Below are 14,752 nucleotides of genomic sequence, written 5' to 3' on the forward strand. Positions count from 1 at the left end.
GACCTTAGGGTAACCTACACGCAACAAAACAGGAAATATCGGAGTCTCGGAAAAGAAAGTCAATCCTTAGAACTAATTAATGGAGATCCATTTTCTTTGCGACGTAGAGAAAATCCTACAGTTTTGTTTATATACGTGCCTCGGACATAGATAGCCGTAGGACTCTCTGGATATCAGCTCAATCGTGCAATACCGCTTGCTTATCGTACAATCGCGACCTAAAGGATTTAACAGATGCCGCGTCGCACTTTGGCGGTATTTTTCAGTTCTAAACCCACGGCGTAATTGTGTATTGCAATTAAATGGCAAAATTACTACCTTAACCGCGTTCTGCCCAATTTGCACATCTATGTGCAATACTCTAGCAGAAATAAAAGTCCGAAATTTGACTGTAAAGAACTGCATTGTATAAACAGTATATTTTAAAGCTTTCGGTAGGTGATCCTCAACTTTTGCCGCTTTCTTTGAAGTACTAAGAATTTTTCACGGATGCCAAAGAAATGCGAAATAGTTACTTAAGGTTATAATTTTAATGGAATGGTTAACCACCGTGAAATGTCAATCAATTTTTTGAACCACCGAAAGTGTCTTCTATGATGAAAGACACCTGTATCGTTGTGCAAGAAAGTGCAAAAACTTTCATCTCAATGGCTGACCCTTCGGGGTTTTTTTTAGCTTACAACTCATACGAGCAAAAAAATAAAAATGTAATGCTAACAAAAAACCTTTCATTTGAATGGACACACACTAGGGTTTCAACCACAGAATTTAAACCTAGAACAATCTTGAACAGCATTATAAACAGTGCCTTATGAAGGAACTGCTCAATAGCTTTCACTTTGTTGAAAATGGCAACACACCTTAGTATAAACCGTACTGAACACATGCAAACACCCGCTCAAGTGTTTCATTTGAATAACATTTATAACTTTAATGCTATTTTACGCTACGTAATAATAGAAATAGCGCACACCATGTTTGTGGGCTTTCGCTCGAGTTAATAGCCAATTAGCCATCTAAGATTTGGTATTAGCTGAACATTGGGCAGCTTGGTTTTCTCATTCAACTGCAAATCAATTTCGTGCCACTTGGTCTATGTTTTTCACAATTATGTGCCAAGCCGCACGCTTCATATTAGCTCGTCAGTTGTTTGCACAGCGTTCTTAATTGGATGTACGCATGTGTCTTAAATGATCGTTAACAGTCCTTCCGTGCCTCAAGAATTGCTCCTAAATCCTGTTCCAAGCTCAGCTGGACTCCCCGACAAAACCTTTTAAGCAGATCACATCGAGCTCTCGTTGGGTGGCGCAAAGGTTGGTCTTAATGAGGAAGACAGCTCTTAGTTTTGTGTAAAGATATTTGGAAAGTCTCTCCTATTTCCAATCCTGCAGTTCAACATCTCGGAAGTTTGACATTTCCTCTAATAAAGTCTTCCGGATTTTATCACTTCGATTTATTGCACAAAGTAGATGCCTGGTTGATTAATAATATGTAGGAGAATCTCGTCAACAGTTTCTGAACTATTTCCCTGTTTTCCGATAGACTGGAGGAAAAAAACTGCCACGAAAAACAAATAACAACAACAACAACAACAACAACAACAAAAAAACGTTTGAAGAATTAGCCACCATGTCAATCCTAGATTATTGATGCGGATGAAACTTCTTATCAGTGATGAATCAGTGAAAATCCAGTGTCTAAAAAAACTCGAATAAATTTGTGTTATATTTGCTTTCTAATATCTGCTACATAGTCGGGACGAGTGGGTTAAGTTCAGGAAAAGATTCATAAAGTTCTCATGTTTTCAAATTATTTTCAGTTTATCCAAGCGAACTTTTTTTGGCAACCAAATACTGCTTAAAAATTGAAATTGAGTTTCATTTTTAGTAGCGGTTAACTGGTTGTCATTAAAGTCAGTCTTCGCATCGTATAACCGATGTCATTGATTAACGATTATTAAGTGAAATCTAGGCGAAAACATGGCAAAATTCCTTGGGATTCACTTATCGTAACAAGCATTTTTCGTCTTTCTTCAACGTTACTTTTAAATTGTCAATCTGAGCATATTTTATTGTTTCATTCTGAACTCTAGCAACATCATAGTTCTTACAGCACAAGCAATATTCTAGCACAGTATTTTCCACCGATGGAATTCGTGTAGAATATTTCTCGTATTCCCTGATCAGTCCTTAACCTTTGAGAGGTGACCGACATCAAGGGCTGTCGAGTTGTCTCGCCGATATCTGCGATATCCAGTTCGGCGCGTGGCCAAACTCCTCAGTCCAACGCCGAAATTGAACAAGGAACATGCACGCAAAGTTTTAGTAGTCACGCGAATTTGTTTACTCCAATGCTTTCGACGGCCCTTAAACCAAGTGTCGGAAGCTGTGAAACGAAAAGGACCTGCTTGCTAAACGAATTCAACACAGCACTGTACAAAACTGATTGAAATCTCGTCTTAAATCTACTTTTCGGAATCATTTCAAAGCTATTGAAAAATACAACAGACTTGCAGATTTAGCAATATGCGTATGTATCTTATTTTCTTGGGAAATGCTCCCTTTCTGAAGGAATCAACCTGTTTTACAAGAATAAACGAGAAAAACTTGACTGTGGCTTATCGCATTACACTGATTCATTCCAAATGACACCGGTTAAAACTGCTGGAAAAATTCCTTTCTTGCATGAAAAAGGAAATCAAGAAATAGGAATAAATGTGTGGACGAAAAACGAATAACTACAGAGAAAAATGTTCTGTTAGCGAGGTGGGTTGAAAACTGAAGGCCATCTTTTCTACGGGTGATATTTTTGGTTTCGTTCTCCTTTGTCCAGGATAACGTTACATACTGGGCCGTGGAATTAGACATGACATTTTCAGAGTCAAAATATCTCCAGTTTCATTGTCTGCATCAATCAATGCCTTTTTGTCTCTCCCGGTTCGTCATTTCACAGTGGCTTTCATGCAGACCGACATTAGCACTACCCAGGTCGCTCCAACACGAAACAAAACCCCAGGTAGCCACTTGCCTGTTCAAGGATATGGGGTCAAAAAGTTAATGTATGGTCTTATTGGACTAAAACTCCTGATAACGACGAACTGTTTTGCTTGTTCGGGGTAGTTCTTAATCCGGAAATATCCGGAAAGCTTTTGTAAACGCGCTTTTTTGAGTGTTGTGTGACTTTTTCTTACGTCATTGAAAAATGTTGATTCCTGGTGAAAACTAATTAATTATTTCCGTCTATCGACATCAAGAGTTTTCTTTCAGTTTCAATTAGTGTCACGGATTCAAGACAACAAGCGATATGCGTAAAATATGTTTTTCACTTTCATTCTGCCGCTTGAAACCACGCATCTGAAATGGTTTGATTTACTTTTTCGCTTTGATGTACAACTAGGACAGAATTCACCACACTACAGTCTTAGTAGAACCCTATCTAAAAGAGTTTACACGTTTCTAACGTAATTAACCAAGGAAATCACTGTTACATCTGTGTCAAATCTCTGCGGACCATATGTTAAATTTTGACTGCTGGAAAAGCTCTTAAAACAAACAAACAATGAACTTTAGAATGGAAAATTAGCGACGCTTGCCTGTGGGACATTGTATCAATTCAGTACTGCAGAAAAGATTCGGTTGAAAGATCTAGGGAATGGTTTGAAAATAAAACTGATATAACTTTTCTAAAACAAAACGGCATTTTCTAGAGGCGAACTCTCTGACTGAAAAAGTCCTTTTTGAGCCAAGAAAAAAACATCTGGTTTATTAAGATCTATACTCTTTATGCGTTTGAGTTTTCTTTAGTTCCTTCCGCTCGGTGTGGATTTGAACTTCAATCGTGCTGGAAAATCTTCGTAATTCATAAAGCGCAGGTTAATAATGAATTTCTCCGCTCGATATGAGCGATGTTATCGACATCTGAAGTCTCTTACTAGTATGTTAATTGCATTCTTTGAGCTTAAGGAAACCCGTCGATCCACGATTTAATTTCAACCATTCATAGCGTGATGTTTTGTTGCTGTCTACCGTGACAAGACTCCCGTGCTTTCCCCATAGGAAGTCCAGCCCATAACATCTGGAGTGCATTGACAACCTTTCAACACCGTATGATTAAGAGACTTGCGAGAATGGAATCAAAAATCTTTTCATTCAAGCGTCGCCGCTCGCATTACCGGACAGCACACTCGACAAAAACGCAAAAATCTGATTACACACTAAACGCATGTTTGGTAAGCCATGCCAAGTCCTGTGCCTGCCTTTAAATGGTTTACACAATTAGGACGACTCGCCGAAAAAGGGATTAAAAACGGATTTCTCCTGTTATAATATGTTTCTGTTCAGCAGATAAGCGCAGGCTACCAAGTTAATGTAGTATCAAGCATCTAAATCGCGAAGCTCTTCAGGTAATGCTCTTAACGAACGTAATGTTTTCTTAACTTAAGCTCCGTTGCAATTTTAAATGGCCTATGTTAACAATATTTGTATTGCTTTCCAGATTTCCGAAATGCGTTCGTCAGGAGCTCCTCGCCATTCACGGACATCCACGAAGCCAAACGATATTCCCCGAGAACTTGGCGTCTGGTGTGAAAAATGCAACAACCGACTTGTCGAGCTCAAACGGCAAGTAATGAGGATGATTTTGCCGGAAATACAGGGTGTTTTGCAGAAGGAGCGAAAAAACAAAAATACGGTATGTTCAGATAGTTCGCTTGCGAGTGTTTATTAGTTTATTTCTAGTAAGTATGCCTCAGCGGGCGCGAAAACTTCAATCAACCTGCATCGACTAAAACCGTGTGAGCTGGCTGTGTTAGCTGAACTCAATTTTGCTTAAGCTATTAACAAGTTGTTTTATTTGCTTGTTAACATTTCCAATGAGGTGAGAACAAACTTAAGATCACCTCCATTTGACGTTGAAGAATGGTTAATTATTTCACTACCTCCAGCGATTCCCTTACTGAGAGAGAAAAATGTCAGCAACGCCGAGCATTTTGCCAACCCTGTGTCATCGCATTAGCAGCCAGGAAATCACAGCTCAATTTATGAATTTATTTTTTTCTCACACCTATTTCTTTCCAACGTCTATTGTGAGAAATTTGTGAAGTTAAGCTTAAGTGCAAGTGTACATTTCGAAACTCCCTCATTTAAATGTCATGCGAAAAGTACTCGAAGTTGTTTGACGTTAACACTGGAAATTAAATATATGACAGCAATAGATAAAGTTCATAACTCCAAGTGACCAGTGCACTAACGTCATTCGAGTCGAGATAAAAGCATTGAAATACTGACTTGTTAATCGTCAAAACAAACTTTGTTTCTCAATTTTCTAGAAAACGTTACAAGACTTATTGCTATTGAGAAAACAGTTTACGTTTGCCTTGGTTTTGTAAAATTTGCGAGATTTTTTAATGACAATCTCCATTGGTAATAGCGGATATTTTCACAATGACGAGTTATTTCATAGTTTTCAGTTGGATTAATTTTAACCTACAGTTTAACATTCCATATTTAGAAGTGCATCCTTGAAAACTTTGCGTAGCTGTTGGCATTTATAAATGAACAAAGCTCAAATACTATATAAACTGAGGAAAATTCATACCCGTGTCATGAAAAATTTTTGCATTTTAAATCATCTAGTATTTCAAAACAAATCTGCAAATTCTTGAAGAATGTTTTCTTCATAGTAACTGAAAATAGCGAATCCTACATAATGTTATGCATGTTTCATCCAGTCATAGCTACTATAGCTTTTAAAATTTCACTTTTTGGGTTTAAATCATATGAAACGTTCATCAACAAAAAAAAAATGAAACTTGTTTTTCACCATACGATGCTCATCTCTCAAAAATTACTTGAAATAGACACCAAGATTTCTCTCAGTCGAACATATTTCTCGAGATATCGTGAGCTTTTCTCAAGTTTTGTGGCTTTTGAACTCACCGGGACTGCGATTTAAAGCAAATGAACCCATGTTTATGTTTCAAACAAACAGCACTCCTAACGTTTTGAGCTGGCAGGGTTTCTCATTCAATCCTGGCTTGAAACTGTGACCTATTTAAAGCAGTTCGTTTGGATGAAGAATAGAGACGAGGCAGTTTTTGGTAACAGTTAATATAAATAAGAGAATTCGAAGTTGACTTTGACAATTTTGTACAATGGAAACCCATGTTTGCAATGCATATACACCAATTAGACGCCATATAAATTATGCATTGGGCAAACACGACCAAAATGAGGGTGCTTGCGAAAAACGAATACAATTTCTAATTACGCGTGCTCAACTCGTAGAATATTTCAGCCAAAATAATGTGGATAACGTAACCAACATCACAACAGCAATCTGAGTAGTCCAATTTTATTTCAATATTTTTATACAATTACAAGTTCACGTAAACTGCACTTTGTTACCGTACAATGATTGTGGTTTTTTTAAACATCTATCCCTTTCTTATTATTATTTTGTTTATTTTTCGTATAATATTTTTGTGTAAAAATCCTGGATTCACTTCACAAAACAAGATTTTAACAAACACAACATTTACAACAGATACTTCTATTTTTTCTTCAAGGAAAACACTCTCTCAATTTACAAAAAAAACTTGATATGTTTAGTAGCAACACCTTGCAAATTGAAACAGCTTATGGGCAAGGGTTTGAAAATTAAATTTGCTTAGGGAGCAAGGAAAATTTTTGTTCATCATTTTGGAACATGGAAGATGCCTCTAAATATGTCGTTCTAGAATTAGCAAACGAAGTAAGCTTTCTGCACAATTTTACAATGTTAGCTAATGTTGTATTTTAGTTAGCTATAGATCCTTGCTTAACTCGTTAGCAATAGTGACATTGTTGTGTGACACTTCATTTGAACGCCTTGAAACGGGGAGACTGGTGCCGACGAACAGTGTTAAGGAAACAAATGTATTTCACAGATGTAAGGTGGAAATTTTCCAAACAGACTTCCTTGAGCGCGGTTGACCCAAACAAAATGTCAAAGAATAAAGAACTTTTTCGTCAAAAAGAATACAAGGTTACGGACTATTTCTGCTAGCATTACGCTTTAGAAAACTGGCAGCAACACACTGACAAATCCATAACCAGCTATTTTATGCCTAAAACAATTCCTATTCGTTTTAAGGGTAAATTGATACCAAATAAAACCCGCAAAATGCGGCGTTGTCGAACTACTTGTTAAATTACTCAAAGATCTTTGACAGACTAAAATTGAAAGGTGTTGATGTGTACTTGAAATTTAAAATTTTAGTGAAGCAGTGCAAGGTTATTTTAACTTTAGAGTCTGTGGATGAAACCCTTATGTGTGACCATTCAAATGAAAGCTATTGAGCAGTACTTTCATGTGGTACTGTTTATTGTACTGTACAAGATGGTTCTAGCTTTTAAGCCTGTGAATAAAACCCTATTGTGTGACCATTTAAATGAAAGCTATTGAGCAATACTTTCATGTGGTACTGTTTATTATGTTGTATAGGGAGAATCTAACTTTCTAGTCTCTAGCGAAATAAGTTTTAATATGGAACTGTTTAAAAACTTACAAGTGTTACCATGAAAGCTATATGGAACAGCACATTTTCGTGGTGCTGTTTATCAGGCTATACAAGGTGTCTTCAGTTTTAGATAGTGGCTCTTTGCGAAAACCGCAAACGTGACCATTGCACAAGCCTACCCCTCCATGACGTTGTCCGTGTTTGTCATGCTTTACAAGGTGTTGTCAACTAGAGAATTTGCTCGTGGAAACCACAAAGTGTGGCGATTCCGACAAAAGCCCATTGACCACGTTCTATTACTATTGATCATACTAGGCTACTTTGAAACTTAAGGATAAAAACAGATTGCTCTGTAATTTTTGCCGCCAAATGGAAGTTTCGTATTTTGTGTTAATTGCTTTGTAAGCGAGATAGTTGCTGTTATCTTCGCGACTAAAATTGCAGTTGTTTTAGAAATTAGGCTGTTTTGGCCTTTGTGCTTTCATAAGGTGTGGTTTTATATTCTACGTACTCTAGGCTTTTCATTGCTTCATTCAAAAGGAAGCATTTGTTTAAAGGTTTTTCGTTCTCACAGACGGTCTTCGCGCCATTTAACATAATATGTCATTGTGCACAGTCGGCGGTTTTGTGTGCTTTCATTGGAAAGGAAATATCTTCATTTGTTCTGCGATTCGAATCACTTCGCCTTAACGACACATCAGTTCTTCTTCATACAATGAACAGAAAGGTTTTTGATGAGAAATCACTCTACTAATACATTTCTCAGACGAAAAAAGATCGGCAATATTGTGCTGCCGCCAAGGTAATTTTAACCTCAGTTTTTATGAAGTGTTATTTGTTATGCTTTCATTTTTGTTGAAAACATGTCCAATATTTCCATCCCAATTATATTACAAGAACAATATTTGTTAAACAGACATTAATTTAAGCACCTCCTTAGACCTGAGAAGGCTATTTGTAGGGACATTGACCGAAATACTCTTCCAATATATTTTATGTATTTATGAGCATAAAAAATATCGCCGAGCATTGTACATCGGTTATAAATAGCGATTAAAAAGCCACAAACCTTTTGGAGACCTCAAGTTAACTACCTTTTCCCTGACTAATAGCGACTAAAAATATTGTACACACTCTTTCTTCGAAAGTTCTAAAACAGGAAATAATCGTGCTAAATTACGATAAAACAATTTGAGTCTATTATTTTTCAAGCTAAGCGCGGATCCCATTACTTACCATCGCGGAAAATGTCAAAGTTTTTCTCGTCGGGTTCCGGCTTAACCAAAAAGTTTCATTAATGTCTGTCAGAGTATTTTTTTCAAGTGAAATACAAATTGGCGATATTTCATTTCAGAGCTAGCGACCGCTTCTACCTTACAAAGAAGCCATTTCAGTTCAAAGGTAGCCGATTCCGGTAATTGCGTTTTTTTTCTTTCGCATTTGATCAGGTTCCATTAAAGACACGTGCTCATAGCCTCATTTGATAATTTTTCCATAAGTTTACTTTTCACTGTTGAGTTGAACAAAGATCAAGAGATAACTAATGAATTGTACCCGAGAGCAAATGGTTCTTTCTTGGTCGCCTCCAAAAATAAACTTCTTTTGTCAAAACCACGCGTAGCAGGCGTGCCTTCGTCGTGAAAAATAACACAAGCGGTTTTTGTACTCACGCGGGTTTCTTTCTTCAAGCGTAAAAAGACCCTTATCGCTCTGTTTTAGACGCTAATGGACTTACAATATAAATTTTGTCACCTTTCTAAGCGGGCGATAATTATCTGCTATAGCTTAAAAGTCCTCAGTATTCAATTCCGTTGCGATGTATAAGCGGGCACTTTTCACTACATATGCTCTTTTCAAACTAGCTTTGTGAAAGAAATCATCTCCTTGCTCAGTTTAGAAAACAGCCGTTACAAAACCGTCGATTTGAGGGGAGCCTATCGCGATTTTTTTTAACGAAAATAGAACGATAGAAGCGAAGTCCCCATTGTTGAAAACTTCGTTTGAAAGCTTAGTGGATTTCAAGTGATTATCTTAGAGCGCAAATCTCTCAATAATCTTTTAATGTTGTTATCTTATTGAAGAAAACATTAACCAACAGGCGGAGTTTTCCTTATTCTAATGCCGCTCACAGTCTTTGTTTCTCGTAATATGTTTTGGGTTCAAAGAAAATATTTTGTTTCAAACCGTGGCTGTTGAATGAGTTCATATCTTTCACATAAAACTGCATTTTAGTGCATTTGGCGCGAAGCGCGCGTGTGTAAATTGTGTGACACGTTGAATTACCAGCCTACAAATTGCTTCGTAACGATTGGTTAGCAACAAGAGGCAACATGAATTTAATTACACTTAGCCTAAGAGAGAGAGAAGTTGTTTGACTGTTCATCTGGTTTAATTCATCTCCCTGAAACTTCCATATGTCGCTAAAGTTAGAGCACTCGCGAAAGAAAAATAGGTTAGAAAACTGGCGGGATTATGGTGGAAGTTTGGATAGGTTCGACAGAAACGACTGGCGGAAACGAGGTCTGTACGAAGATTTATCTAACGCCACGAAGTGTGGGATCTCGCAGGTTAGTATTTTTACAGGCTTTCAATTTCTGCCCGCTGAATAAAATGTAGCTTGCGAAATTATGTCTTTTAGAGATGGCTCAAAATCATCACGGTCCTGCAAAGAAAACGTTTCGAAAAATTCAGCCAGTGTCTTAAGCTTTCTGGTTGAATCTGTCATGCAGTAGATAGAATTCAAATCTATTGGCTGATCAATGAATGTCGCTTACTCCAAAAGCAAACAAAGTTCACTTAAGTCTTTTGAACTATAAGTTGCTTTGAGTGAACGAGGTTAAACCTAAACTTAAATCGAATCAACATCGCAGACTTTTCCATAAGTATAAAATTGTACTTTACTACTCGACTGAGTGCTCTATCCGTTGAAGTTAAAAAATTACGATTTGGAAATTTCGAGGCAAAGGTTGGTCAATTCATTTAGGCGAAAAATCTGGTTTACTTCCATAGTCTTTTTGAAGCAGGACGTATAAATAGCGTGTTCGAAACACCTTGTCTAATAAAATGTAATACTCGTGCACTGCATGCAAAATGCCCCGTCTTTGTTTGACGCTAATGAGTTTAATAAAATAACCTTCGAAAAATTTAAACTTTAAGGAAGTCGGCAAAATACTTTAATTCCCGCAGAAAATTGACTAGAAAGGTTGGTTTTAGGTTTCGTAGAAAATTGTAATCTTAGTAATATTTGCTGACAATACTTCGCTTCGGGTTTCATGGAGGATAAAGCAACACAAACATTTCTCGAGTGAAAGTATTTAACAGACATAAAGTTTGTCCTATTGAGGCATGTTTTCTATCAATCATATTGGAAGCCTTTGTTGTGAATACAAAAGGATTCTGAAAAACGGTTAAGAACTTTGCGTGTTGGAGCGAGATTGAAGGAAAACGCACTTTGCTTTCTTTCGAAACTTCGCAGTTATTATTTATAGTATAAAAATGTTCAGATCATTGATACGCAGTTGGAGTTTCGTCAACATAAAATGGTATAAGCCCACGATTCTGAGGAAATATCACGAAAGTAGAATCAATAAAACGGTCAGAAAATAGTGAAGTTTTGACACGAATCGCGGGTAAATTATTTCAAAAACGTAACAACCTTTTCAACAAAGATAAGCGTGTACGAACGATATTACGACGGAATGCTTGGACCGTATAGGTTAAAATATATGACTATATAGTTATTGTACCTCGCCACATGTATGGACCGGTCTTGATAAATTATCATATTCGGGACAAAACGCTTTGCTGGATATGGCGCCGAACCGTCGCGCGGAAAAACGTAATAAGTCAATTTCTGACCTATCTAAATTGAAGATCACATATTGAGAATACTTAAGCTCCTTTGTAAAAGTGTGGTAACATATGATGTTTGTGTTTTCGCTAGACAATAACGGCGTCATAAATCCTACGTCGGGATTGACTTAACCGAGACCTCCTATCACTAAAGATAAAGTGTATAGATAATGTGGAAATTAAGCGCGCCATTTCGTATTCAAAGTCTTCTATAAAACTTAATTTGCGGTCACAGTGTTTTTTTCCCGTGTGCAAGTCAAATTTTGCTATCTGTCTAGGCCTAACACCCGAATCCCTCCTCCCATTCCGAGTGATTAACAAGCATTTTCTCCCTGCAACATCAAGAGATTGTGTATAGGACAAGTGATGAGAAAAAAGAAATCAATCAATCAGAAACTTCATGAGTCTTAGCAAGTATTATACCAGTTCTGAAAATAGCATTCAAGAAAACCTTTGTGGGTCAGCTGATATTCTGAACGTAACTGACGTCATCTTCGAGTGAACACCTACCCAACAAGATTCAGTTATCCTAGTTCTAAATCTTATGTGTTACGACTTGGCCTGGTTCTCACCAGCAAGCCAATACGACTTTTCATCTTACGTGCATGTCCCAATATATCTGGAATTTGCTTTTGAGATTGAAATAGTTTTGGCTGACCACAAATTGTGCATCACATCATCAAAACAACGTCCGTTATAATTAAGGGGGCAGCCTCACACCCTGGAATGGAATTAACTTCTTTCATTTTCCATCAGCAAAAGAAGAATCGTTTAATAGCTTTGGAAGCTATCTTTCTAATTGCTGTTAATTATAAATCGGGTCCGGCGTTTTAGCTTTTCCTGTTCATTGTGTTCTTTCTAAATAGCTTCTGTTGTTTTCGTGACATTTCGATTTATTTCTCGACACGCCTTGTTGCGTAGCAACTATTTGCTCGTATCACTCGTCCAGTCGACCATTGTGTTTTTCGAGATACGCACACAGCGAAAGTCAGCTCGTCGGGGTTAGAACCTGGACCATTCATGGCAAGTAAACCTTAGCTACAAGAGGTATTCTTCTTTAACGCTCAACACCATCAGTTGTTTTACCGAAAAGCAGAATGATAAATTATCAACTACGAGAATGTTTTCTGAAAGAACCGCCAAACTTTCAGAATCACATCGAGAGAAACGAATAAAAAACAACGTAAAATCTTTACGGGGGGTCATGAAATAAACACGGAGGCGTTAGATGACAGATTAACTTGAGCACTGCCTTGTGAAAATAGTCACGCCCCCTCCGTTTTGTTTTAGATATTCAAAAGAGATAACGTTAACCTCAAGCTGAATGTGTTGACTAACTTTATGGAACTAAATTTACATTTGATTAGTATCACATTTCTTGTAAACAATTAACTTTCTAATCTGTAAATAAACCTGAGAAACAACCCAACAAACAGCTGTAAGGTTTTTTAAAAAAGCTTATGTTGCTTATTTCACTGATATTAGAAACTTGCCTCCTTAATACGCTCTCTTTGTTAGGGTCAGCTTTTCGATAAGTCTTTTTTTTGTGTGTGCTAGCCTCAATACGCTAGCGCCGGCCAGTCGGAAACTTTGCAGACTGCCAACTGTTTGTTTTGTAAACTGGAACACTTCCAGCTCAATACATGCGTTACAAAACTATCAATGTGGCTTATAGTTAAACAGAATATAGCAAATGTGAAATTTTCGCTCGAAAATAAACCTATGTTCGTGCAGTTGGCGTAGATTTTTCCAGGGCACGCCACGTGTTATCTTGCTCGATCAGTGATTCCACCGTTAGTGTTTATAATAATTGATTTTTTCTAGATAATCATAGAGACCATAAGCTCTCAACCAAGGCCATGTTTATTTGCATCAAAAGTGGCATTTTATTGACATATCTTTCGCCTGCGCAATTTTGAGGCAAAAATAGATGTGCCCTTTGCCATGCTATGATTATGTTAAAACATTTCCTCTGAAGAAAGGAGTGTAATTTCTTTATTTGGGTGTTTCAAAATGCTAATTCTTTTCAAGTTGACGGAAATCCTAGATTCAGCCGAGGTTGAATGAGTGTGTAAATGGTCGTTGAAACTGACTTATCAGTTTTTCTTAGGGGGCAGCAAAGTAACCTGGTGCAACGAAATGTAGCTTTCTGTAAATTAATGTTCTGAGAACCTTAAGTTGCTCATTTCCGAAACCAATTTGAATTGTCCACGGTCTGTGCACATCACAGAGAAGCGATGAACATTTAACTCCAGACAATTTCAAATCCTGTCGTGCCGATGTACAGTTTTTTTTTTGTTCCACTGACAAGAAGATGGCTTTTGTTGAGTTCGAATAGCTTACTTTACATAACAAAAGGATACTTTTCATCAAATACCTTTGAAGATTCTGTTAATTATAGAGTGGCTTTCATGATGAGCTTTAACCGAGTCAATGAACAAAAATTTAGAATGTGCCGATGGTTGAAAACAACGAGAGATTTCACGAAATCTCAACTCCAACTTCAGTGAAGATTTATTAAGTTCTACGCATCAAGTGAAAGCCAACCTAGTGAACTCCGTGTAACGTTTCATGGACAGCCTTGACTCCGCAGATCTTAATCCGGAAAGCATGGTCAATTCACTCCAAGAGGTATGACGTTCGACACGATATTCAAGAATTCGTATTTTCTTAATTCATTTTTAAATAACTGTTCAATGTGCGATAAATGACACGATATTTTAAAAACAGAGGACATTGTCGCCAATTTTCTTCCCTATTTTGAAAAAGTTAAGAAAAGAGAATAAGATCTTATTTTATTACTGACCTACTAGGCACAGTTTGGAAAAATTACGGGAAAATTTTACTTTCAATTCTTACAGATGTTGTTGGGAAAGAAAGGGAGAAATCCATTGAGAGATTTCTCGATAAGACAGAGTCGAAAACCGCGCGAAGTTTGTGCAGACAAATGTATGGAATGGCTCATTTCACGAGAGTCTGCACTGTGCTTCTCGCGGCCAAGGTACTTTCAGTTTTCAGGCTCTAGACATGACCTAAAACAAATTCAACGAAATTATTCGGTTACTTCTGAAAAAAAAAAGACACTGTTTAAGGGGAAGGAAAAGGAAGGGCTTTTTTGCTCGCTTCCCCGTTTTCGCTTTTACACGGAGTCACGGTTCTCCTATCGTTGTATCTCAGTATCACCGCGAGCGAACATAGAAAAACACAGAGAAAATAAAGATTGTTAAAAACGTGCTGTGATTTAAATACCACTTATTAAAGTTAGCGTGCTTAAAATTTCTAGCGAAATCGGGTCTATGCAAAACTTCTGGTATTTTCTCTGATTCTTGATAAAAAAAATGCTTTGTTCTTGTAATATGTTGCCCGTATTTACTGTCAACTTTAATTGAATGGCAAACAAGT

At 37.2% G+C, this 14,752-nt stretch overlaps 1 protein-coding gene across 6 annotated transcripts in view; it reads left to right on the forward strand.

The window, feature by feature from the left end:
• LOC110044272 (uncharacterized) overlaps positions 1-14,752 on the forward strand; it is a 58,877-nt gene that overhangs the window by 21,138 nt on the left and 22,987 nt on the right. For 3 of the 6 annotated variants that reach the window (XM_089296689.1, XM_089296687.1, XM_089296688.1), the window contains one exon: positions 4,495-4,689. In XM_089296689.1, coding sequence (XP_089152815.1) covers positions 4,504-4,689 — 186 coding nt within the window. In that variant the 5' untranslated portion in view covers positions 4,495-4,503. Of the gene's footprint in view, positions 1-3,884; positions 4,403-4,494; positions 4,690-9,612; positions 10,066-14,752 lie in introns of those variants that run through there. The other 3 variants (XM_089296691.1, XM_089296690.1, XM_089296692.1) reach the window with 3 other exon arrangements.

This window comes from Orbicella faveolata, unplaced genomic scaffold (assembly GCF_042242905.1).
Source record: "Orbicella faveolata isolate gen_17 unplaced genomic scaffold, um_ofav_v1 contig_27, whole genome shotgun sequence".
NCBI lineage: Eukaryota > Metazoa > Cnidaria > Anthozoa > Scleractinia > Merulinidae > Orbicella > Orbicella faveolata.